Source organism: Lutra lutra, chromosome 7 (assembly GCF_902655055.1).
Source record: "Lutra lutra chromosome 7, mLutLut1.2, whole genome shotgun sequence".
Taxonomy (NCBI): Eukaryota; Metazoa; Chordata; class Mammalia; order Carnivora; family Mustelidae; genus Lutra; species Lutra lutra.
In genome coordinates this window covers 63,047,702-63,072,966 of record NC_062284.1, presented here as the reverse complement: position 1 = coordinate 63,072,966, position 25,265 = coordinate 63,047,702, and the positions used below count along the sequence as shown (strand labels likewise).

Here is a 25,265-nt window from a genome sequence, read left to right as displayed (position 1 = left end):
CTCACCTGCTCTTATCATCAGGCTAGAGGCCTGGGCCCTAACATGTAAGGATAGAAAGTGATGAAATTTGTAAAGGATTTACAGGTTATAACTGTGGACCCAGTTAGTTGGGTCTACAGCAGCACTGACCAATGGTAGCTATTAGCTGTGTGACTATTTAAATCAATGAAAATTAAAATGTGTTCTTAGCCATATTTTAAATGCCCAGTAGCTACATGTATTAGGCAATGAAGATTACAGAATTTTCCTAACATTGCAGAAAATTCTACTGGATAGTGCTGATTTAGAAAACCTTGGTTTCCCCATCTCTTGGAAAAAAGACGGTTTAAAGGGGGCTCATTTATTGTCACTGTTCCAAATGTACAAAAAAAATTAGAAAATAACCCCCCAACTCAATCCCCCCACCCCCATAACATTCCCCCCCAACACAAATAATTTTTCCCAAAACCACAAACATCAACTGGTCCTGGTATTTCCATAAACAGTGCAGCTAAGAAACAGTTTAGAGAAATTTTAACGGGATTCAGATTATATCCATTCTGTCCTCTCTGCCCTGAGAGTAATAATCCCATATGGGTCCCAGTCCTCCCCAACAGTCTTCCCATCTCTGGTGGAAGAGTCCTTTTACAAAGTGGCATTTTTGGCTGCTGCTTTAGAGATCCTCCTGTGCCTTCTTCTTCTTCTTAGTTTTTTCTTCTTGAATTACAGGGGGATTTGTTGCTTCTCGTTGTAGATAGCTAATAAAATCACTTAATTCACGGCCACCCTGAAAACAGAAAGATCACTCTGAAAATTTAACCTTTTAAAGAACTTTGGATTTTTTCCCCAATAGGAAGACTTTTGCCTTTATAAAATAGCAACCACATATATTGACCATGAAATCGTATGTTTCCAGTTAAATAAAACTCAACTGGATATGTATGTGTATGTGCGTATTTGTGGGGAGATAAGACAACCCACTTACTTCATATTTCTTTGGATTTAGCTTCTTGTTGGCTGGAGAGAAGTAGATGGTAGGAAAACTGGGTTAAAAAAAAAAAAAAAGGTGTTAACTCATTCAGGTACTGGAATAACTCCAACATATACTTCCCCAAAAACTGTTTCTGGGAATAACTTCTCATGATTTCTATTTCTGTTCTTTCTTTCTTTCTTTGGAAGATTTTATTTATCTGACATAGAGAGAGAGCAAAAGCAGGGGGAGCAGCAAGGATAGTCAGAGGGAGAAGCAGGCTCCCCGTGGAGCAGGATGCAGGGCTGGATCCCTGAACCCTAGGATCATGACCTGAGCCAAAGGCAGATGCTTAACTGAGTCACCCAGGCGTCCCCCCGCTTTTTTTTTTTTTTTTTTTTTTTTTTGAGAGAGAGCATGTGTGCAAGCAGGGATGGAGAGGGAGAAGGAGAGAAGAGTATTAAGCAGGTTCCATGTCCAGAGCAGAGCTGACCCAGGGCTTGATCTCACAACCCTGAGATCATGACCTCAACTGAAATAAAGAGGTGGCCACTTAAGCAAATGAGCCACCCAGGCAACCCTCATGATTTCTCACTCTCCGTTTTAAAGATTTATTTATTTGAGAGCGGAGAGAGCATGAGAGCACGACAACATGACGGCCGGGGGGGGGGGGGGGGGGGGGGGTGGTGTGTGTGTGTGAGGGGGCGATGAGCAAATGCTGAGCACAGAGCCCTATGCAGGACTCAATCTCACAACCCTGAGATCACGACCTGATCTGAAATCAAGAGTTGGGACGCTCAACCGACTGAGCCACCCTGGTGCCCCAATTTCAATTTCTGACCAGATACTATTCTCCATCAGTGGCTAGGTTACATCCTATCAAAACTCAGTAATAGGAGAGCTCACAAAATTTGTGGCAGTCATGTGGGCCCATGCAGTACAACTCCCAAGCCAGGAAGGCATCAGCAGTTCTGTGCTCAACTGCAATGAAGAATCCACTCCCTAAACTATGCCCAATAAATAGTTTATAACTTACTTTTTCCCTGTCAATTGCCTAGACAATTTTATTAGCATTTAATCTACTTACCCTCTGACTTCATATGGAGAAGGCACATCATTGGCTGTGGCATCCATCTTGGCTATGATAATATTTGGGTCTTTTCTGAGCTGTTAATAAAAAGGTTAGATCTTTAAATTTTCATTTTTTGGTGACTGAGGGACCCTCAGCCAAATCAGAGCTTAAAATAACCTCATTTTTAAACACCCGAATAAGTTCTGCTCAGGTAGGAATAGTGAGGCTTGTACACTATATCTAGCTTTCTACAGTGTCCTTTCTCTCTCTTGGTTTCTCCATATTAAGACTCTATTTACATCTACCTTCAATATTACCTGGCCTAAATAAGAAAGTACAAGGGCTAAGTCAAGAGAAACATAATGGATTCAAATAAATCACCAAAATTCAGAAGCCTGAATACCTTTAACTATAATCTAGTTTGAGTGTTTGGAGTGGAAGGTCCAAACAGGTGTCTGAAGCACTGTATAGCCTAGAGACACCAGGGGGCAGTCAGGAGAAAGTAAACAGCAGACAGCTAAAAAGAAATCTAGCAGTACTTAGGTAATGAGTTCATTAGGATAACTAATTTAGCCAAAGCTGAATATGTGTGTCAACTTCCTAACTCAAATTTTATCTTCAGAATATGGTTCAGACTTACCTTCTCTCCCAGTTCTTTATACTTAGGTTCCAGATTCTTACAGTGACCACACCAAGGAGCATAAAATTCGATCAATACATCTTTATTTTCATCGTTCACTATTTCATCAAAATTCTCTGCTACCACTACCTGGAATACACCAAAGATCCTCTAGTTGGTAAGGCAAGGTGAAGAATAAAATTCACATGCTATATTTGTTTCTGGACCCAAACCCTCTCAAATGTGATGTACTGTCACTGAAAATATGTCATTGAAACCCAAATCACATTTACAGATTACATTAAGGATGTTCTGGTCATCTTCTAACTCATTCCCGTGTTTGTCACCTGTCAAACTTTATTCAGGAAGCCACAGGAAGTAAGCACTACCCAACCCTTCCCTAATCTCAAAGCAACAATTCTGGGACGCCTGGGTGGCTCAGTTGGTTAAGTAGCTGCCTTCAGCTCAGGTCATGGTCCCAGCGTCCTGGGATCGAGTCCCACATCGGGCTCCTTGCTCGGCGGGGAGCCTGCTTCTCCCTCTGCCTCTGCCTGCCTCTCTGTCTGCCTGTGCTCGCTCACTCTCTCTCCCTCTGTCTCTGACAAATAAATAAATAAAATCTTTAAAAAAAAAAAAAAAAAAAACCAACTCTTGAAACTATTTTAGAGGTTAGCTGGCTCTCTCCCAAAGAGTAACTTAGTTCTAATATAAATACCTTCCAAAATTCTAAGATTTTATACTTTTGCTCCTTCTGAACGTTGTGAACTCTGCCAATGCTTATTTTATGATACAGGGAGGGGAGGACAAACAAAACCAAAAACATGACGACCAACAAGGTCTCACTTAAACCCAGCATTTTTTGGAATAAAGAAATGAGGAGAGTCAATTCTATCTCAATAAAACTAAGCACACAGGGGGAAGTGAGGACAGGCTGCTGCTTAGAGCCTTGATGAGGCTGTGAACACCTCACCTTTACTGGCCCATCATTGCTCTCTGGGATCGGCTCAGACTTCAGATACCTCTTCAGGTTGCCATCAAAGTAATCTTGCAGGAATCTTTCAAGAGCCTTGCCATCACGCCTGCAATGAGAAAGACAAGGGTCAGCCTTCTTATCTTCTACTGAGAGGATTAAAAGCAATTTCTTAGAATTGTTTCTACATATTCTAGCTTCAATTTCAAGGTTAGAAACTGGAAGCTAAAAAGAGGAGCTTATCTCTCAATATGCAGATCTACTGACTGAACAAAAACCACCTCCTTATATTTCTACTGTGTACTTTGTGGATTAGAAAGGTCAGAGAAGGAAACACTGGTCTTCTGGAAATTTACTTCTGCAAAAGAACCAGGTCTTTGTTGCTCTAGAGAACACCGCCCACTTATGGTATTCTGTTTTACTGATTTGTTCACAAGCAAGATTTTCTCTGGTTTTGGTCTCCCAATGTCTCAGAAGGTGAAAAGTCGTACTTTTCTAGGGTTTTTAAGACCTTTCCATTCCCTGAGTTTACTTTAGGCGAGGGTAATATTCCAAGAAGAAAAGACATTCTACAGGGATGGGAGGGGGCTGCACTGGTCTGAAATTACATCAATCTCCGACTGTCCAATGCTCTCTATCTACTATTTCTAAAGGCAGAGTAGAAACAATCACCTAAGTATCCCAAGCTGCTGTCCTTTTGTTAGTTTTCAGAATTTACTGAGGATTGTTATCCTTAAATACCTATAATTAATTGAGAAAAATGACAATCGTAGGTCTTAGCTAGAAGACCTATCCTCACATTCTAATGTTCTTTATAAATCCTTAGTAGTATAAAAGGTTTTAAGTGTCTTTGCAGAATCAAATCCCAAACCCACATTAACTTGTAACTCACGAGAACTCCTCTTGCATGACAAACTTCTCTCCTTTTGCAGTTCTGATAGCAACAACAGGAATCTCTCCAGCAGTGCTTTCCAAGCCAAAATCAGAAAGTTCGTGGCTAAAGGTTTTGCGGCTAGCTACAGCAAAGCTGAGTTTGTTTCCAGCATCTAGGAATTTCTTTGCTACCATCATCACTCTGTGGGAAACAAGATATTTATACCAAGATTTATACCCTAGTGGTAAAGCACTTCTAAAATCAAGAAGCAAGATACTAGAAAGCAAAGACTAAATTTTACAGTCCTGCTGCCCTCTGGAATCAGTCTAAACTATATTCTTGGGCACCGACACAGAATTGTGGTACACTCCAATGTCTTACAGAACGTCACTGCCAAACTGGTGGTACCAATCAAATAGTCCATTCCCACTGAAGCTTGCTAATTTATATAACTAAAATATTGTAGGCATAATGACTCATCAGAAAAGAAAATTTATAAGGATACAATGCACTAAGAGTTTCAGTGGGCAAATAGGCACAATATTTTAAATATTTATTATTTAATATTAATCATCTAATATTTTAAGTTAAATAGTTTAATTAGCATTAAAATATTAGACATTATAGTAATTGATATTTGATATTATCAATTGATGAAAGTTATTAATAATTAATATTTTAAATCACAATATTTGAATATTTAATATCTATAGTCTAGATCACATTTGCATCTTTTACTGGGAAGTTAGGAACCAGCTATGTCACAAAGCAAAGGAACACCTATCCTATGGAAGATATGCCCAAGAGATTTTGGAAATAGTTTGTTACTTGTCCTTACAGTTCAATTTTGTTTCTTTTTAAAAAATATTTTATTTATTTGACAGACAGAGATCAAAAGTAGGCAGACAGGCAGGCGGGGGGCGGGGGGGAGCGGCAGAGGAGGCTGGCGGCTGAGCAGAGAGCCTGATGCAGGGCTCAATCCCAGGACCCTGAGATCATGACCTGAGCCAAAGGCGAGGCTTTAACCCACTGAACCACCCAGGTGCCCCTTCAAATGGTTTTTGGGAGTCAACTGTTCCCATTCCTATTGGCCCTCACATCATACACTGTAACAGGATAATTAGAAGAAACTGTTTACACACTGGGTAAACCTATTTACTAAGAAGAAAAATGATCCTTATTACCTGTTCCTCCAGTAGTTGGAGCCTTTAGCATTCTTTTCATAGTCCACATCATAGTAAGCCACAAGTAAGTCCTTGCCCTGTATCAAATCTTTATTGTCTTCTGTCATGTGAGGGCAGATCCCAAAACTGAAATAAATAATCCATTATCAAATCTGGTAGGTTTCACTATGTTATGGAACTATCACATAGTAACTGACAGCACTTACAAAGTAAAGAAACATTCAACATAAAGGATAAGTACTAAGCAATATACCTTCTAGGGAGTCCTAGAGTCCTAGGGTCCACATATTACTGCTTTAACATAAACTTCAACTATTATTGTTCAATCCTTTGAATAAGGCTATTTAATCCAAAACATAGGTCTGCTTAATAACTGAGGTAAGAAAACTATAATGAAGCCAAGAAATCCCAAACAAGATATAAAAAGGTACTCACATGTTTTCTTGGATAAATTTTTTAATCTTGCCACTAGTCATTTTCTGTTCTATATATGCCACAGTCTTGTCTTCAAACTTGTTCGTTAAATGTGAAGGACGAAACAAAGTGATACCCCTTAAAAAAAAAAAAGTTACTAGTAGGTAGGCAGCAGCAGAATGATTTTCCATCTTTTATTTAAAGCTCAGACTACTCTTGCTGCCACTTTTACTGTCATGATTTAAGCACACAAGTACTCTTTTCTGGGAATGCAGACTTGGCAACACGACCTCATCAAAGCCAAGGTGCTACATCACCTTAATCTCAGGTGCAATAATTGGATATGAAGATTTAATAAACCTTGCACTGGAAAGTTAGGAGACCTTGGTTCTAATTGTAACACCATTAATTTTAAAGACCTTGTGCTAGGTATCAATTGAATCCTCTTGGGCTTTAGCTTTTTCTTCAGTACAAAAGGGGATTTAAGGAGGTTAGAGTACATGATTACTTTCCAAAAAAATTTTTTTTTAAAGATTTTATTTATTTATTTGATAGAGATCGCAAGTGGGCAGAGAGGCAAGCAGAGACAGAGGAGGAAGCAGGCTCGCCGGTGAGCAGAGCGCCCGATGCGGGGCTCGATCCCAGGACCCTGGGATCATGACCTGAGCGCCCAAGGCAGAGGCTTTAACCTACTGAGCCACCCAGGCGCCCCTACTTTCCAAACTTTTAAAAATAATAACAGAACCCAACTTACCCCCAAAACCCAGGATGTACAATAAAGTAGAGCTTACTCTTATTGGAAGGTACCTTGCCTGGCACACCCCTTGAAAATCCAACTTTCCCACATAGTAAAAGAATTACTTCAGCAGAGAAAATATCTTAAAAGATTTCTTCCAGCTACAAAATTCCATAGGTAGGTATACAATTATAATGTTTAGCTTGAGTTCATTAGAAATTCCTTTGTTCTACACTTCTCTTATCCCAACAAACCAACTTTACCAATTTTTCTCTTGCTGGTACTATTTTGCCCCTCTACCTAAGCCAAGCTCTCCTCACTCCACTGAATACTTGAAGCAAATTCCTTCTTTAATTTCTAGAATTGTTCAGCTAAAACTGAACCCCAATTTGGTTCTGACTCACGGGTTTATATCAAGTGCCAGTTTTCCCAGAAAATACCACTATTCTAACTACTGGTATCTCACCTCTAGGTTTTCCTTCATTCATTCCTCCTCCCCACATTGCACACAGATCCATATACAATTTATTTATTTATTTAATTAGAGGCAGAGCACCAGCAGGAGGGGCAGAGGGAGAAGACGACAGAGAATCTTAAGCAGGCTCCCTGGAACCAGACGGAGGGCTTGATCTCATGACCCTGAGGATCATGACCTGAGCTGAAATCAAGAGTCAGACACTCAATCAACTGAGCTACCCAGGTACCCCCCACCCACACAATTTTATCACCCGTTCTTCTCTAAGCTTCAGCCCTTTAAGTCTTAATATCCTTCTCTCACTCATCCAGTATTAACCACTAAATTTATGTCAATTAAAACACAGGCACTTCAGGGGTTTCTGGGTGGCTTACATGTCTGACTCGATTTTGCCTCAGGTAATGATCTCAGGGTCGTGAAATCAAGCCCCACATCCAGCTCTGCACTCAGCAGGGAGTCTGCTGAAAATTCTCTTTCTCTCCCTTTCCTCTCTCCCCTACCTCCTCCTAAAAAATTTGAAAAAAAAAACAAGAAAACCCCAAAAAACACAGGCACTTTGTAGAACACAGGGAAACTACATAGCAAAGGGAACCTAATACAAACATGCTGGGCAAGCAAAAATGTGACCAAGGCTAATATTGCAGGGGTTTTTTTTAGTGTAGTTACCAACTTCAGAGCAGTTATTCTCAAAAAATAGAAATCCAGGGGCGCCTGGGTGGCTCAGCGGGTTAAAGCCTCTGCCTTCGGCTCAGGTCATGATCCCAGGGTCCTGGGATCTAGCCCAATATCTGGCTCTCTGCTCAGCGGGGAGCCTGCTTCCTCCCTCTCTGCCTACTTATAATCTGTCAAATACATAAATAAATCTTAAAAAAAATATATAGAAATCCAGCAGTTTCAAATATAACCTTTAATGATGTTACACATGATGACTTTAAGACACCCTTCATGTAAGGTCTTCTCAATAAGACTTCTAATCAGAAGCTGATAGGCCACTTTAAAGGCAGCCACAATGAACAACATATCTAAGGTAACAGACCGATAGGCAATGTGTTTAATGAGCCACAGGTGGCTCCACATCCGTTTACAGACCTGGTGTGTCTTAATCTAAAAGACAGACCTAGAACTTTGCATCCGGGACTTCCTAGTTTCAAATCCTAGTTCTGCCACTTACCAGCTGTGAAGATAGGCAAATCACTTAACCTCTTTGAGTGCTTTCTCCTCTATAAAATAGTAACATATCTGTGTCACCAGTTAAGAGAATCAAATGAGTCAACAGTAAATGGCACATATAAACCAGTAACACTAGCCCTTGGCACACTTTTCTTCTATATATGCTTACCCTGAGTGATCTCATCTAGTCTCATGGTTTCAATAATTCTTTAAGTGTTTATCTCTAGTTTAGAACTTTCCCTGAACTCTAACCTCATTTATCCAGTTGTCTATTGGGTCTTCACCATCAGGACATCTCACAAACTTTTCACTCATTAGGCCAAAATGAACTCATCATCAATCCCTTCGAATTTGTTTCGTCTTTCTCCCAGATTGATGATGACTGTTTTAGCCTAGTCATCCAAGTTACAGAAACCTAGATTCATTCTAGATTTTCCTCTGTTCACACATGGCTAGGGACCAAATTCTATTCTTTACATTTTTTTATACTCTCTCCTTCTCCATGTCCCTAATGCTGCCTTCATTTAGTTTCTCAGTGGTCACCCTTAGTTTGGACTCTTACTGCCTTGTCATTCCTCCCCTTTCAAACTATCATCACATGGGTACCAACAACTTTTCTTCTGAAACACAAAAATCACATTACTCTCCCACTCAATGACTCTCAAATGACTAAAAGAGAAAATCAAAACTCTTTTGTATGCACTTAAAATCTTCTGTAATTTGGTCTCTGCTTACCTTTCCCTATCACCTCATTTATAAACAATACTCAGTAGTACTACAGGTCTCAACATTCCTAAGTCGTTGCATATCTTCGGGCCTTCACTTCTGCTGCTCTATCTGGAATAATGTTTTTTTCTTTTCTTTTCTTTTCTTTTTTTTTTTTTAAGATTTTATTTATTTGACAGACAGACACACAGTGAGAGAGGGAACACAAGCAGGCGGATTAGGAGAGGGAGAACAGGCTTCCTGCTGAGCAAGGAGCCTGATGCGGAGTTCGATCCCAGGACTCTGGGATTGTGACCTGAGCCGAAGGCAGACACTTAACAACTGAGCCACCCAGATCCCCCTTCTTCTTTTTCTTCTTTTTTTTTTTTTAAGGATTTTATTTATTTGTCAGAGAGAGAGAGTGAGCACAAGCAGGGAGAGTGGCAGGCAGAGGGAGAAGCAGGCTCCCTGCTGAGCAAGCAGCCCGATACAAGACTCGATTCCAGGACCCCATAATCATGACCTGAGCTCAAGGCAGACGTGTAACCGACTGAGTCACCGAGGCATCCCAGGAATAATGGTTTTGAGGATTGAACTCATGACCCTGATACCAAGATCTGAGCTGAGATGCCAGATGCTTAACCCACTGAGCCACCCAGGTGCCCCTATCTTGAATAATTCTTTTTTAATTTTTTATTTTATTTTTAAGATTTTTTTTTAAAGATTTTATTTATTTATTTGACAGACAGAGATTACAACTAGGCAGAGAGTCAGGCAGAGAGAGAGGAGGAAGCAGGCTCCCTGCTGAGCAGAGAGCCCGATGTGGGGCTTGATCCCAGGACCCTGGGACCATGACCTGAGCTGAAGGCAGAGGCTTTAACCCACTGAGCCACCCAGGCGCCCCTATTTTTAAGATTTTATTTATTTATTTGACAGAGATAGATCACAAGTAGGCAGAGAGGCAGGCAGAGAGAGAGTGGGGAAAGCAGGCTCCCCACTGAGCAGAGAGAGCCCGATGCGGGGCTCGATCCCAGGACCCTGGGATCATGACCTGATCTGAAGGCAGAGGCTTTAACCCACTGAGCCACCCAGGCGCCCCTGGAATAATTTTTTTTTTTTTTAAAGATTTATTTATTTATTTGTCAGAGAGAGAGAGAGAGAGAGATCACAAATAGGCAGGCAGAGAGCGGGGTGGGGGCGGGGGGAGGAAGCAGACTCCTGCTGAGCAGAGAGCCCAATGTGGGACTCGATTCCAGGACCCTGAGATCATGACCTGAGCTGAAGGCAGAGGCTTAACCCACTGAACCACCCAGGCACCCCTGGAATAATTTTTATCTCAACTGCCATAACCTGCCTGGAAAAACTTATCTTTCAAGACATACCTCAAGAATTACCTCCTCTATGAAGTTTCTTCTGATACCACTCCCCACCCCAAAGGAAAAAAAAAAAAAAGAATCACTTCCTGTTTTTCCAGCACACCCTGCATACATTTCTATTGTAACACCTATATTGCTCACTTAACACTTACATTTTTAAATATATTCACTGTCTCCCCCTACTAGATGTATCTCAAAGGCAGCAACAGTTCCTAGCACTTAGCTTAATAAATCTTTTGAAGAACCAGGCATAAAAATCACCAGTTCATACAATTAGTACTTGGTCCAGAAATTTACAAGGGAATCACTTACTCTCCATCATCATCGTATTTGTTCACCAGAGATTCCACATTGGTGTGTGCAAATCGGTAGTTATCCCTCAAGTTGCTGGCTGCTTTTAGAAATTCAGAGTGAGCTTCACTGAATAAATCATTGAAAAAACCTATACAAAAAATGTCAAACACAAGGAAGAAACATTAAGTGCTGAAACATGATCAAACTTCAAAATTCTTCTATTTTTTTGTGCTCACTTCAGCAGCACATATACTAAAATTCCTTTTTTTTTTTTTTTTAGGATTTTTAAAAATCTATTTGTCAGAGAAAGAACACAAGCAGGGGGAGTGGCAGGCAGAGGGAAAAGCAGACTCCCCACCAAGCAAGGAGCTGGATGTAGGACTCAATCCCAGAGTCCTGGGGTCATGACCAGAGCCGAAGGCAGATGTTTAACCAACTGAGCCACCTGGGCATCCCATAAAATTCTTCTATTTTCAAAGCCTTCATTCTATTCACAGGTAAGCAAAGTGAGACCAGCAACAGGACTGGGTCTGCTTTGCTGTGACTACCTAGAATATCCGACAAAATACTTTGGATGAGAATTTTCCCTCTACCCTTAAAAAAAAAAATTTGTCACAGGGAGCCAAGGGAGAGGATTTGTCAGAGTTTACGGCTTTTCCAGTTTTTCACAATTAAACAGACTTGGGCAAACTGCTTAACTTCTTAAGAGTTTCAGGGACTATTTTAGGTGTCAGAAGGATCAAATAAGACAGTATGTTGAAATAAATCATCAATTACTTCACTGTATTTTTTGACTTGTCAGAACTTCAAGTCTAGAAAAGTGACTGAAACCTAAGTGTTTATTAAATGTCTGCTTATAGTTAAGCAGACTATACAGAAAATACACAGATATATATTGAAAATATACAGAATCAGTAAAATCCAGACGATAAGACGTAGCTTTTAGTCAAATTTAAATTACAAACCATCTTCTACTGCTAGAAAGTCAGTTTTATTATAATTATGAGATTAAGAGAAGCAAAAACACAGATTTTAACTTTAAATTTAGTTTTTAAGTCAAGTAGATTATATATTACATTTTTTAAAAAAAGATTTTATTTATTTATTTGACAGACAGAGATCACAAGTAGGCAGAGAAGCAGGCAGAGAGAGAGGAGGAAGCAGGCTTCCCACTGAGCAGAAAGCCCGATGTGGTGCTTGATCCCAGGACCCTGGGATCATGACCTGAGCCGAAGACAGAGGCTTTAACCCACTGAGCCGCTCAGGCGCCCCTATACATTACATTTAAAACAAAAGAAAGAACACTCAAGATGTAGAATGTATTTAACTGCAAGTTATTTTAAGGATAAAATGAGATACCGTAACACCCAAGAAAGCAAAGTACACAAATCCTACCAATTCGATCTCAAGAACCAAATCCCCTACTACTGTGAAAACAGCAGACACAGAGGTTTATTATTTACTAGTATCCTCCTATCCTAAAACCTTACTTTCAATCTTATATCTCTGAGTTTGAGATGTGATAGAAAAAGCTGAAGATATTTCTATTTTGGGTCTTTAACTAGAATCACATCTTTATTTGTAAGAACACAAAGCCACTCCAATAAAACAAATTTTTTTCCCATTATAGTAATGATGACCTAAATCTGAGTTGTCTTTTCAACTGCCCCCAAGGTTTCCTAAATTGGTTTAAATTTGTTATTTACTCAGATACAGAGGGTTTTTGAAACCAAATTGATGACTGTTGTATAATCACATATTTGCTACTTACCCACCACAGAAGCATCTTTCTCACTAATGAACTTCTCAAATTCTTCCTCAGTCCTGAGAGGAACTGAAGCTGGTCCCGCCTGCTTCTTCAGGTGGCTGACAATTCCATCTTAAAAGATAAGATGAAAGATCATAGCAACAAAAATTTCTATATTTTGAGAAGGCAATCATTTACATAAATCAAAACGTAAAAGGTTTAAAAGGGGGGCATCTGGCTAGCTCAGTCAGTGGAGCATGTGACTCTTGATCTCAGGGTTCTAAGTTGGAGCCCCATGTTGGGTGTGGAGAGTATTTAAAAATATAATCTTTAAAACAGACATATCATGCATAAACAAGCAATTATATTTTTATTTTCTTTCTTTTCTCTCCAAATGGCAGCATACACCTATGCTATTCTGTATTTTTTGTCATTTAATATAGTTTGGAGATAATTTATGCCAGTGTACATAAAGAGCTACACCCCAGCATTTTTTACACCTGCATAGTGTTTCACTGTATGGGTGTACCGTAATTTATTCAACCAGACACATATGATGGACATTTGTTTCTAATTTCTTGCTCTTATAGTTCTGCAATAAACAACCTTGTACTAATGTCATTTTGCACATGATTGAGTAGATCTGTAGGGTAAATTCCTAGAAGTAGATTCACTGGATCGAAGAATACATGCATTTATAATTGCCAAACTACCTCCCCAAAGAGAATACTTATTTATACCCCTACCAGGGATCTATTAAAGTGTTTATAACAGTACAAATTAATAATGCCTTTTTTCCATGTTATTCTCTCTGCCTAGAACACTCTTTCCCCAGATATCCTCCTGGCTCCCTTCTTCACCTCCTTTAGTTTTTTCGGTTTTGTTTTGTTTTTTAATTTTAAACATTTCTATTATCTGAGAGAGAAGAGAGAGAATGCGCATAAGTGGGAGGAGGGGCAGAGAGAGAGGGAGAAGTAGACTCCCGGCTGAGCAGGGAGCCCTCCTTAAGTCTTTACTTAAATGCCATCTTCTCAACAAAGTTCTCCCTACCATCGTACTGTAAACTAAAACTTACTCACCTCCAATGCTTCTGAATTCCCTTCCCCAGCTTTACTTTTCTCTATAGCACTTTCATTCTGTCCTCATTATTTTCATCTATCTATTCCCACAACAAAGTAAACTCAAAAGGCTTAAGATTTTTTTTGTCTCTTTTGCTCAGTGATATATACCTAGCTCTAGAATAATACTTAGTAGCACGTTAAGTCTGAGAAACATCCACTTTACCAATAAATTAAGTAAACAAATCCTGTATTCTCAAGTAGCACAGAGTCACTTGTAGCCTTACATTTTAAAGGCAGAAAATGCACAAAGTTGGCTAGCTAGTACAATGGTTTAACTATATATAGGTCAAATTATGCCATGTATAGGATCCACCTACATCACATTTTCCTACTGAGGTGAAATGGGCTAGATAAGTAAAACAATTTAGAAAACACAAAAAATCATCTTACCCCTTAAGCCTAGTTGACAGACCATTAAGCTACTTCTGGGGTCCACTAAAACTATTCATAGGCTCAAAATGCCCACACGCCAGACAAAGGCAATGCTCTTCCTCCATAATATTCTACCTCTTGCACCCCCTTTCTCTTCTAAGTATTCTACTGATTTGTTACTAGCTGAAACAGAGTACTATTTAACTCTTGCAACATGATCTAGCCTATTATGCATTTTTTCTCATGTTTCCTCCTTCTCTCTCCAGTCATGGACTTTTTTCCCTTTCAAATATTTTCCTCAATTCCTCACATAGAAGGGGATGCATTAACAGATTAATTGAAATTGAATATGATTTGTTTAGTCTCTAAGGGGATTATTATTACTATGTCATGATACAAATTATACAGAACTTTAACTTGTGGCTATGATGAGAAAGTGTTACTTTTCTCCCTAAACATTTAAAATTCTATGGAAGGTTTAAAGGGAGTACAAAGCAACCAAATTGAGCAGGAGGGCAAACAGCATAGTTCACAGAGAAGTACGTGAACAAAATTATACATTCTAAGTAGCCAAACATCTGGCCTCCTTGTCAGTTATTAAGAAATTCTTAAATTTAAGAAACCTATGTTACAGGCCAAGTGACATTATCTGACCAGTAGCAGTCTCACTGGGTTCACCTATAATTTAGTTAAGACATGCTCAAGTTCAGAAAAACATTTGAGTAATTCTAACTGCTAATTCCATCCTAAATCGAACAAATAAAATCTGAATGGTAACATGGGGCTCTTCATTAATACTTTCACGGTCAGGAAAAAAGTTTTTTTTCTTTCTGTGCTTACACATATCAAATTTTAAGTGTTGGCTAAATGACCTCACTGGAGTCAAAGTATTTTTTCATGCATTCGACAAGGAGTTGAGTATCTACTACATGTGAAGAGTCCTGGTGCTGGAGATGGAGTACTAAATAAAGTAAACAAAGTCTCTGCTTTCTTAGAGCTTACATTTTAGGTAAATCTCTAAACAATTAAAAAAAATCCCCAAATAAATAATTTAAAAATCATCTAATAACCAGCTCTATGTAGAGAATTAAGAAGATGATGTGATAAGAAAAAGCTGGGTGGCTATTTTAGGTCTGGTGGCATGTGAAAGCCTCTGGGAGGTAAAATTCAAGCCATGATCCAAATGACAAAAAGGAACAAGCCAAGCAAACAAAGGGGAAAAACATGTCAGGCTGGGAATACAATAAGGACAAAGGTCCAAAGGTGAAACAATCTTAAGCCCATACAAGAGTTAGGTAGTAGCCATGTTATGCAGAGCTTGTATGTAACAATCACATAGACTGAAAAAATTCCACCTCCCGAAAATACCCAACTGAACCACTTTTCTCTTAGCTTTCCATCATAAAAAGGTAAATAAAATGTGCGTCATTACTTGAAAGACTCAAAGCAAAACTGTCTAAAATATTTTTTCTCATCAATTATAGGCCCTAGAGGATCCAGCCTGGGTGGCTCAGTCAGTTAAGCGTCTGCCTTCGGCTCAGGGCATGATCCTGGGGTCCTGGGATCAAGCCCCGCATTGGGCTCCCTGCTCATCATGGAGTCCGCTTCTCTCTCTGCCTCTCCACCCAACCCTCGCTCACAGTCTCTCGCAAATGCATAAGTAAAATCTTAAAACAAACAAACAAATGAACATCTGTCTTCAGCTCAGTTCATGACCCCAGGATCCTGAGCGCGAGCCCCACATCAGACTTCCTGCTCAATGGGGAGCCTGCTTCTCCCTCTGCTGCTCCCCTGGTTATGCTATCTCCCTCCACTCCACATAAATAAAAAAATCTAAATGAATGAATGAATGAATGAATGAATGAATAGATAGATAGATAGACAGATAGCTTCATCTAGCACCCATGCTAGTTATACTTCAGCCACATGGTCTTTCTGTCCCCTTGTACTCATCAAGCTCAGGTATACCTTAAGGCCTTTTTGTACACCTTAGAGCTTTTCCCTCTGCATGGAAGGCTCTGGCCCAGATCTTCTCAAGGCTAGCTCATTCCCATCATTCAGGTCTCAGCTCAAAAGTTATAGACAGCCCTGATAACACTGATGATGTGGTACTCCCAAACCCAGTCACTAGCACAACATATGGTTTTATTTCTCTTCTTTAATGCTCTTATCAACTAACTAAATATATCTTGTATATTCAAATTAAATACTTTTTAACTGTGGTAACATATACATAAAATTTATTATCCTATTTTTAAGTATACAGTTCTGTGGCTTTAAGTACATTCACACTGTTGCACAGCCACTCTCCAGGACTGTTTTCATTTTGCAAAACTGAAACTCTACACATTAAAAAACTGTCCATTTTCTCTACCCCGTAGTCCCTGGTAATTGTACTTTCTGTCTCTGTGCATTTTATTACACTAGGAACGTCATATCAGTGTCATGTTATTTGTTTTTTTGTGACTGGTTTAGCATAATGTCTTCAAGGTTCATCCATGTTGCACCACATGTCGGAACCTCCTTTTTGAGACTGAATATTCCACTGTGTGTCTATATATATATATATATATATGTTTATATATAATTAATAATATGTGCATTTTATATGGCCAGTTATCCACTGACAGACACTTGGGTTGCTTCTACCTTTCTGCTATTGTAAATAATGCAGCTATAATAAACATGGGCATACAAATTTATCTTCGAGACCCTGTTCTTAATTCTTTGGGGTATATACCAGGAAGGAGGATTGCTAGATCATCCAGCAAATTTTTTTTTTTTTTTTTTACTTTCAGGAACTTCCATACTGTTTTCCACAGCAGCAATACCATTTTACATTTACACCAATAGTGCAAATGATTCTAATTTTTCTGCATCCTCGTTGACACTTGTTATTTTCTGTTGTGTGTGTATTTTGGGATATAAAGTAGTTATCTATATATACTTTTAAACTGGGTTGTTGTCTTCTCTTCCCAGAGAAGTCTACATTTCCATACAGAAATGTCTACATTTCCCAGAATGTAAGCACATAAAGAGTAGGAACCTTGTCCATTTTGTTTATCAAGAAATACAGAGCACCTAGTATACCTAGAATATCTGGCACAGAGTAAGTACTCAGTAAATACGTCAAATGAAAAAATGCCAGTAGACCTTATAACTCAAGTTCAAATATTTCCTACATTATTTATATACTCTGTTTTAAAGAAGTCTTTTGTTAGATACCAAATTGACCTCTGAGATGAGGATTTTTAAGATTTTATTTATCTGACAGAGTGAGACAAAGAGAGCACAAGCAGGGGGAGAGGCAGGCAGAGGGAGAGGGAGAAGCAGATGTTCCACTGAGCAGAGAGCCTAATGTGGGGCTTGATCCCAGGACTCTGGGATCATGACCTGAGCCAAAGGCAGATGCCCAACTGACTGGGCTGCCTAGGCATCCCTTAGATGAGCAATTTTTAGGATTACAAGTATGTTGTATAGAAAAATGTCATGTTCCTATTACAAAAACAGAGTACTTAACAAATTCAGTTTCCAAAATGTAATCCAGGATCCTTACCGGCAGTCCTGGGTCCATCATAAGCACCAGCTTCTTCACCATCTCTAAATATCTTCAGAGTTGGATATCCACTGACTCCATACTTATTACAGGTGTTTGTGTTGGCAGTACAGTCAACCTAAAGATTAAAATACACGAACCATCTGTTATCCAGATGCTTGTTGCAGGTTCCTCCTGTATTCCCAAAATATTAAGACTGCTCAAATCATAAGAGGATCAAGCAATTCTTTGCACACATACCACAGAACATATATTTTAAAGGCTGACTGGTGCTGGGCTAGTTATTTCACAATCACCATTGCTGGACCTCCTACGAAATGCATAAATGACTATTTAAATTCTTCCCTCAAAGTCTCTATTATTTAGAACAGTAGTCAGTAGTCGCCACCTACTTTCTGCCTTAGAATATGTGAAGAATAAATCACTTAAATGACTAACAGTACCTTTCTCCCTCTGATAATGATTACTATAAAGGGGATGGATGGAGGTACATATCCTTTAGGTGGGATGGAGTATAATTTGATTTGGCAAATCATCTAGAGTTATTAGCAAAGTACCAGCACTTGAATATGCTCCCTGAGACAGTCTGACTATGGGCTAAACTCTAACTAGGTACATCTAGAGACACCTGTCAGGAAGAAGGAAAACAATATGGAAAACAATTCCTATCTATTTATCCACTTACTCTCAAGTCGGCAGTGCTACGCGTACCCTGCATATGTTATTTCATTTCCTTTTCACAAGATTTGGAGGTATGGTCCCAATGCTTTAACATCAGTTGAGGTGTAGAGAAGTAATGTGTCCATAGTAACACACGCTATAGCCACACAAGGCAGGAATTAAATCAGGACTGAACTTTCTTTTCCCCCCAAGGCAATCCGCCATAGAAACATCAGGATTAAAAGCAGTTTCCAAAAACAGTCCTATATATGTATGAACTATTTATCTGAGGCTGATCAAGATGTGAGCTTTTTTTTTTTTTTTTTAAGATTTATTTGAGAGAGAGACAGAAAGGAACGGCACGAGCACGTGGGCGAGGGGAGGGGCAGCACAGGAGGGAGAGTATCTTAAGCAGGCTCCACACTCAGCACAGAGCCCGAAGTGGGGCACAATCTCATGACCCTAAGCCAAAATTAAGAGCCTGACACCTAACCGAATGAGCCACCCAGGTGCTCCAAGATGTGAGCTCTTATACTGCAGTAACTATGGGTTTACTATAGAATAATGGCAGAATGCTAGAAGCATTACTATTATTGTAAAAGCAAATACCAAGTTTATTATAGTTGACCAGTTACATACTTAAAACAACCCGTCATTTTCCTATTCCTATCACTATGAATATCGTAAGGTAGTTTAGGGAACTCACTTATTCAATAATTTTCCTCTGACCTTGATGACTATACTTTCCATATTTGCCCTTAATTCTTTTTTACCATATATTTTACCTCTTTCTTATTCCAGTAATTCCGTTAGTTTCACTACTTTTAATTTTTAGAAACCATAATTAAGTCAGTTGTGTATTTATTCAGAAACTAGTTTTCCCTTCATGTACCATAAGAGTAGAGAAAAATGAATGTAAATTTCACAAACTCCTATTTATACACCCCCCTTTTTAAATTTAGTTAACATACAGTGCAATATTGGTTACTGGAGGTGTGCCTAGGTGGCTCGGTTAAGGGGTCCAACTCCTGATCTTTGCTCAAGTCATGATCCTCAGGGTTGGGAGATCCAGCTCGGTATCAGGCTTGCGTCAGGCTCCCAGCTTAGTGCTTAGTGGAGTCTGCTTGAGATTCTCTCCTTCTCCCTCTGCCCTTCCCCCAACTCATGCACATGCTCTCTAAAATAAAATCTTTCTAAAAAATTGGTTTCGGGGCATCTGGGTGGCTCAGTGGGTTAAGCCTCTGCCTTCAGCTCAGGTCATGATCTCAGGGTCCTGGGATCGAGTCCCGCATCAGGCTCTCTGCTTGGCAGGGAGCCTGTTTCCTCCTCTCTCTCTCTGCCTGCTTCTCTGCCTACTTGTGATCTCTGTCTGTCAGATAAATAAATAAAATCTTAAAAATAAAAATTGGTTTCGGAAGATGTCAATGATTCATCACTTACATACAACATCCAGTGCTCCTCACACGTGCCCTCCTTAATGCCCATCCCCCACCCACCTCCCTCCATCAACCCTCAGTTTGTTCTCTACCCTCAAAAGTCACTTATGACTTGTTTCCCTCTCTCCTTTCTTTCCTTTTCCCCCTTTGCATGTGTTCATCTGTGAGATCATACGGAAAATACCCCATTTTCTTTAACCAAGAATCTGCCTAGACTCACCTTTGCTAATGGGACTATTCCTTTTAATCTGGTTGCTGCAGCTTCATACTCAGGGGCAAGCCTCTTGCAGTGTCCACACCTATATAAATACATTAAGAAAAAAAAAGGGCCAAATTCTCATTTTAATCCTTCAAGATTGTTAACTGTGTTTCTGTAGGATGAACCTCAAACTATAATGTTACTTTTGAACTAGTTAACTGCTTCCAAAAGCAAAAACATCACCTGAACAATAGCCATTACTGATAAAGTAACCAGAGCTCTCATGGGCAAAAGTACTATCCCTAACCTGAAGTTGACTCTACAGGACTAGTTTAGCTCGGAGCAGGCAAACTGCTCAATTAAATACTTTCTCAATTAAAAGTATAAATGAGCCTTGAATGCTACAGTCAGAATTAATCCCCACATTAAAGAGAGAAAGGGGTCAAGCCTTCTGGACCAATTAATGAGGATAAAATGAGAGCAAGATAGCAGCAATCCCATTTCTGGCAGCATTTCCCAAAAGAAAGCACATTTTTTTCCCTTAGGAAACCAGCACTATGATTCTTAAAAATACAGTGACTGAAACCTTATAAGGTTCCAAGTATGATATTAACTCTTTAAAAATCACTATCAGGTACTTTTTCTCCACTCCTTCAATAGGAATCTCTTTGTCTAAAAACCTGGTTTGAGAGGGCAGCAGAATGAGGCCCAAAAGGCACTCATTTGCTATAGATACTTTAGCAGTTATTGGAGTCTTTTTTTCTTCTCAACTGAGTTTCAACACAGCATTAGAATGATGTATTTAAGAGAGCAAGCCTTATTTTTATAGCTACACAGTTCATCTGGTTGTAAGAACTGATGGGGATAAAACATTGTCAGAGTATTTTCCCAGAGGGTCATCAGAAACACCTGCTCCTGGCCTGGGAAGTCCTAAGAGTCCCATAGGCACACTGTATATGCAATGGGGGGAGGGGGAGACACTCCTCCTTATCAAAGTATAATTAGCACCAGCTATGTCATCTCTTTAAAACCCACGGGGTTGCAGAGGGACCACTTTGAGAAGGTAAAGTAGTTCTGTGACCTTCCCAGATAGCAAAAACAGAATTAGAAAACAGAAAGAAACATAGAACTTAATTTTATAAATTTCATAGCCAATAGTCTCAAAATTTATTTTATTAAGTGATGGACAAATAACTTGGAAACATTTTGCCCCTAAAACTTGTTTTAAACAAAGGACTGTATAAGAGCTTATACTCTTCAGGGTCTTTAGTTCTATTCAAAAATAATCATTAGGAAGCTTAACTGAAGGAATGGGGAAGGAATGTAATAGGCTTCAACTGTACTGGCTTTAATTTTTAGACCAAGAGGTGAATAAATGGTATTCCCTATACTGTATTTCATGGATGCACATTTTACCATATCTGAAATTGGCACGTGCCCTGCAATCATGTCATAGTTTCAATGGTCGGACTTCCTTCTTTGTGAGACATGAAATAAGGATTCTCCTCACAATCCGTGTCATCTTACATGTATGTGGAATATGGTATTATTCATTACATCCTCTGTATTCCTTTATATTCCAAAATAAAGTAAAAACTCATGTACTTGCATTCCAACAAAACACAGATCCTAAATGATTTAATAAAATAACCAATGTATCTGAGAAATTCAGGCTGTGGAGAACATAAGGGCTCAAAGATTAAAAATAAAAAGGTTAAAAATGTTAAAATTGGATCTGGGCCTTTAAAAATTTAAGGCTTCAGCCTGGACCTGTCCTGGGGTATTTTAGATAAGGGGAATAAGTAGCGCAAAAGTAAAATTACTAGTGAAAATGATACTCGGAGAACTGTGGAAGGCTCTGTTTGTTGTTATTAAAAGATAATGTGTTATGTGTATTAAGACTACATCAGTCAGCAATATATATAACAGAAAGGGAGAAAATAGAGATAAAAATAAAAGCCACCTAGAAGATAATATATTTCACATGGCAGATAATGAAAGCTTGGACCAGAGTGACAGCAATGAGAATATAAAAGAAAAAGAGATTTCTGTTGAATATATAATTTCAAGAAGCTTGAGGCACCAGATTTAAGAATAGTTTCACCTCAACCATCTCAAAACATTTGAAGAGAAAAAAATAGTATAAAATAATTAGACTGGACCAGTGGGTGTCAACCCAGATGCATATAAAAAATACCCATGGAGAGAACCAGCGGAATAAGGGAACATATGTGTGCAAGTATCAAGGCTGGATCTGAAAACCACTGTCCTAAGCACTTGCTACATCCATAAGGTCATCAAATGCCCAAAGGAATAAGCTGTTTAACGAGCTCCTGAGAGACCAGAGGAGAGAGGCTTCTTCAAATTCACCAGGAATGGAATCAGGTGGAGTATGAAGATTTACCACTACTTCTTTCAACCAGTCCTAGACAGTATTAAAATAAACAATTCCACCACCTTCAGGGATGGCACCTAACAGTAATACTGTATCCCAACAATCATTACTTCATGTGACAAATGTTTCTGACAGAAAAACTGATACAGTCCTTTCTCTATAGAAACACCAGTCTAGAAGGAGTGACAGACAATATTAGGCCCCAACTGAGAGGTGGAAGCAACCAGTTAGTTGTCCAAGGGGCTAAATCTTGTTGAAAAGATCAATTTGGGGTGGAAGGATACATCAGAAATTCCAAGAAAGGGAATCATCATGTATAAAAAGAAATATTTCATTTTATACTATCCACAGTGTTTTTCAATATGTACTCCAGAAACACTGTATATCAAATATCATTTAATACTACTGTCCTAGAGGGTAGATCACAAATCTACAACATAAGTAGATGTTGAGGACTTAAAAGTTATTGTTGATCAATAAATTTTCAGATACTATCGCATTTAAGTAGTGCTATTTATTTCCCCAGAGAAATTCATATACTCCCATTCTTACAAATTATACAGATGATTAACTCCATAATGGAAATAGAAGTCTACAAAGTCAAATGCAAAAAAATCTTTCACTTTCACTGTAAACTGAAAGTGCAAAAAATACCCAAAAATAAATGAGATGAAGAACTTGCTCAAAATAGGTCAATTTTACTTTCAATGGGATTCTTTAACTGTTCCTATCTAACTTGTGAGCTAGTTCTGTACAAAGGATTACAGCAGTCAGAAAACATTTCTAGCTTTAGTATTAATAAAAATAGTTAAATGTAAAGAAATCAGGACATTATTAACAGGAGACTTCTTGATTCCAAATTAGTCACTCAGAAAACCAATCCTGCTTGCTGGCATTGTGGAGGATTACCTTACCTTCTAGACCAATTAAAAGCAGACACCACAGCAGGGATCCACCCAATTTAGGGGGGAGTTTAGTGCATGATGGGATATGCAGTTTTTAGGGAAGCACATGCAACAATTTAAAGTAGGAAAGAATACCTTTAATGGGGGGGGGGGGGCTGCTTCAACCTAATAGTCTAGCCCATTAGTCTCCAGGAACTGACTTTATGTTGACCCCTATAGTCACAAAGCACGACCCAGTTTTGATACAACCCCATCTAGACACTCTAAGTACAGTTACACCCCTTCAAAGTTAACAGTGAGGTTTTATGATTGGAAGTTGCTTCTAAGATGGAATGTGACTTCTGAAGATATATAACGAAAGACCACCTAAGATGTGTAATCAGTACTACCAGCTGGCCACAGGAATGCCCCGCTGGCAAAATCCATCACAAGCTGAAAACAAAATCTCTTGCCCCTAACACATCTTTCTGGTTCAGGTGGTCTTCATCACCAGACTTCTTCTAGTATTACCCCCAGCAAATCTGCTGAACCCTTGCTGAGTGAAGACAGAGTTAGAAGCAAGTGAAAGTTATACACCAACTTCTACTGATACTTTTAAATACAAACCGTTTTTCTTAAAGGTATTGCACCAGGAGTTAAAAAAATTAAGTACTGTAATCAGCATGAATACAGTGAGCCATCCCAAGCCTGAAAATAATCACGGCTCTCTGTGGTAAAGATTTGGGGCTTTTAAAAAAAAAAAAATCAGGTCTACTGAGTCAGAAATCCTACTTGTTCTCACCCTCCCACCCCCAACTTTTTGAGTTAGCTGTATCCTAAGGAATTCACACACCTGTTCAGCGGTTATAGCACCCTGAAGCGAACTATTTCTCCCCATAATGGTTACTTTCTCACTGGAGTCTTTTGGACATTTTTCAGAAATCCTAATTAAAACCGACATTTTAGACAGATTTCTGACGGCATTACGCTTTTCACCTATTCTTTTTGACGGGATTCTGTTGGTGCTGAAATGTGATCAGCTTAATGGAGAAAGTGTGCACCATGCGATGGGACAAAATAATTGTCGGCTTCAAGAAAGCAATTATTACTATTCTGCAGCCACTGAGTGACCTTGGCTAGAAACCAATGGCTGCGGGGCGTGGGGCAAGTAGAAAGGAAGTACTCTGGGGGCCCAGGGCCTATGCATCTGGCGAAACATTCGCTTCCGATATAAGGCCTTGGGACGCCTCGTTTGCAGGATGGAGAGCATTAACATTGACTCAGCCAGAAACTGTAAAGACACCGTTTGGAAGATGGAGAGCATTAACACTGACTCAGCCAGGAAAAAGATACCAATCTAAGCGGGGGTAGGGGGTGGTTAAACCCTCTGCAAATAGGAAGTGCCGCAAGAGCAACGAGGTAAGATGTGGCCCTGCGTGAGCGGGGCCTTGGGGTTTTCTTCCCGGATCTCGTTCCCAGGCAATCAGCACCTACTTCTCCGCTCTCGGCGAGGCAGCTCGGCTCGCCGGGGGTGGGAAATCTGCCGACTGCAGCCGGGCCTGCTGAAATGGTGGAGGGCGCCGGCGCTGCGCAGGCCCAACCGTTCCCGCGCCTTCGCCCCCGGCCCGGGCCTCCCGCCCTCCCTCCCGCGCCCCGGCTGAGTGGCCTCACCAAGGGGCGAAGAACTCGACGAGCATGAGGCCCGCAGAGCCCGTGTCGGAGATGCGACTCTCGAAGTTGTCGTCAGTGAGTTCCAGCACGTCGGAGGCAGAGGCGAGACCGGCCGCGGCGAAAAGCAGCGCCACGCCGGGGAACAGCGTTCGGCAGCGGGGGCGCATGGCTACGAGGTGAGGTTAGGGGCGGCCGGGAGGGTCGGGGCTCGGCGGGGACTGCGGAGGCCGGCCGCGACCACACACCCTGTGCCTGCGCTCGCGCGTCTGGCCCAGGCGGACCTGCAGCCGGAGGTCCCAACCCCCCAGCCGGGCTCCGGCCGCAGTGTGGCAGCCGCCGATTGGCTGTGAGGCGCCTGCGTCGGGCGGGCGGGACCAGCTGGTAAC

At 40.1% G+C, this 25,265-nt stretch overlaps 1 protein-coding gene across 1 annotated transcript; it reads right to left on the bottom strand.

Moving 5' to 3' along the window:
* Positions 1 to 319: 319 nt before the first annotated feature.
* PDIA3 (protein disulfide isomerase family A member 3) lies at positions 320 to 25,183 on the bottom strand. Its single transcript, XM_047735840.1, has 13 exons — positions 24,880 to 25,183; positions 19,951 to 20,029; positions 17,635 to 17,752; positions 12,610 to 12,717; positions 10,857 to 10,986; positions 6,104 to 6,220; positions 5,669 to 5,794; positions 4,503 to 4,685; positions 3,611 to 3,719; positions 2,662 to 2,790; positions 2,037 to 2,116; positions 965 to 1,022; positions 320 to 766 (listed from the first exon to the last, which is right to left on the bottom strand). Exons 1-13 carry the CDS (start codon positions 25,044 to 25,046, stop codon positions 653 to 655), a joined length of 1,518 nt encoding a protein of 505 aa, XP_047591796.1. The 5' UTR covers positions 25,047 to 25,183; the 3' UTR covers positions 320 to 652.
* Between the last annotated feature and the right edge of the window lie 82 nt (positions 25,184 to 25,265).

Bases quoted from the DNA above. Each gene is read 5' to 3' on its own strand.
- PDIA3 (XM_047735840.1), bottom strand. From the start codon at position 25,046: ATGCGCCCCCGCTGCCGAACGCTGTTCCCCGGCGTGGCGCTGCTTTTC. The intron at 17,753-19,950 runs GTGAGTCTAGGC...TTTAATCTTTAG, and splicing joins GAATAGTCCCATTAGCAAAG to GTTGACTGTACTGCCAACAC. The intron at 6,221-10,856 runs GTAAGTGATTCC...TTTTTTTTTAAG, and splicing joins AAATACGATGATGATGGAGA to GGGTATCACTTTGTTTCGTC.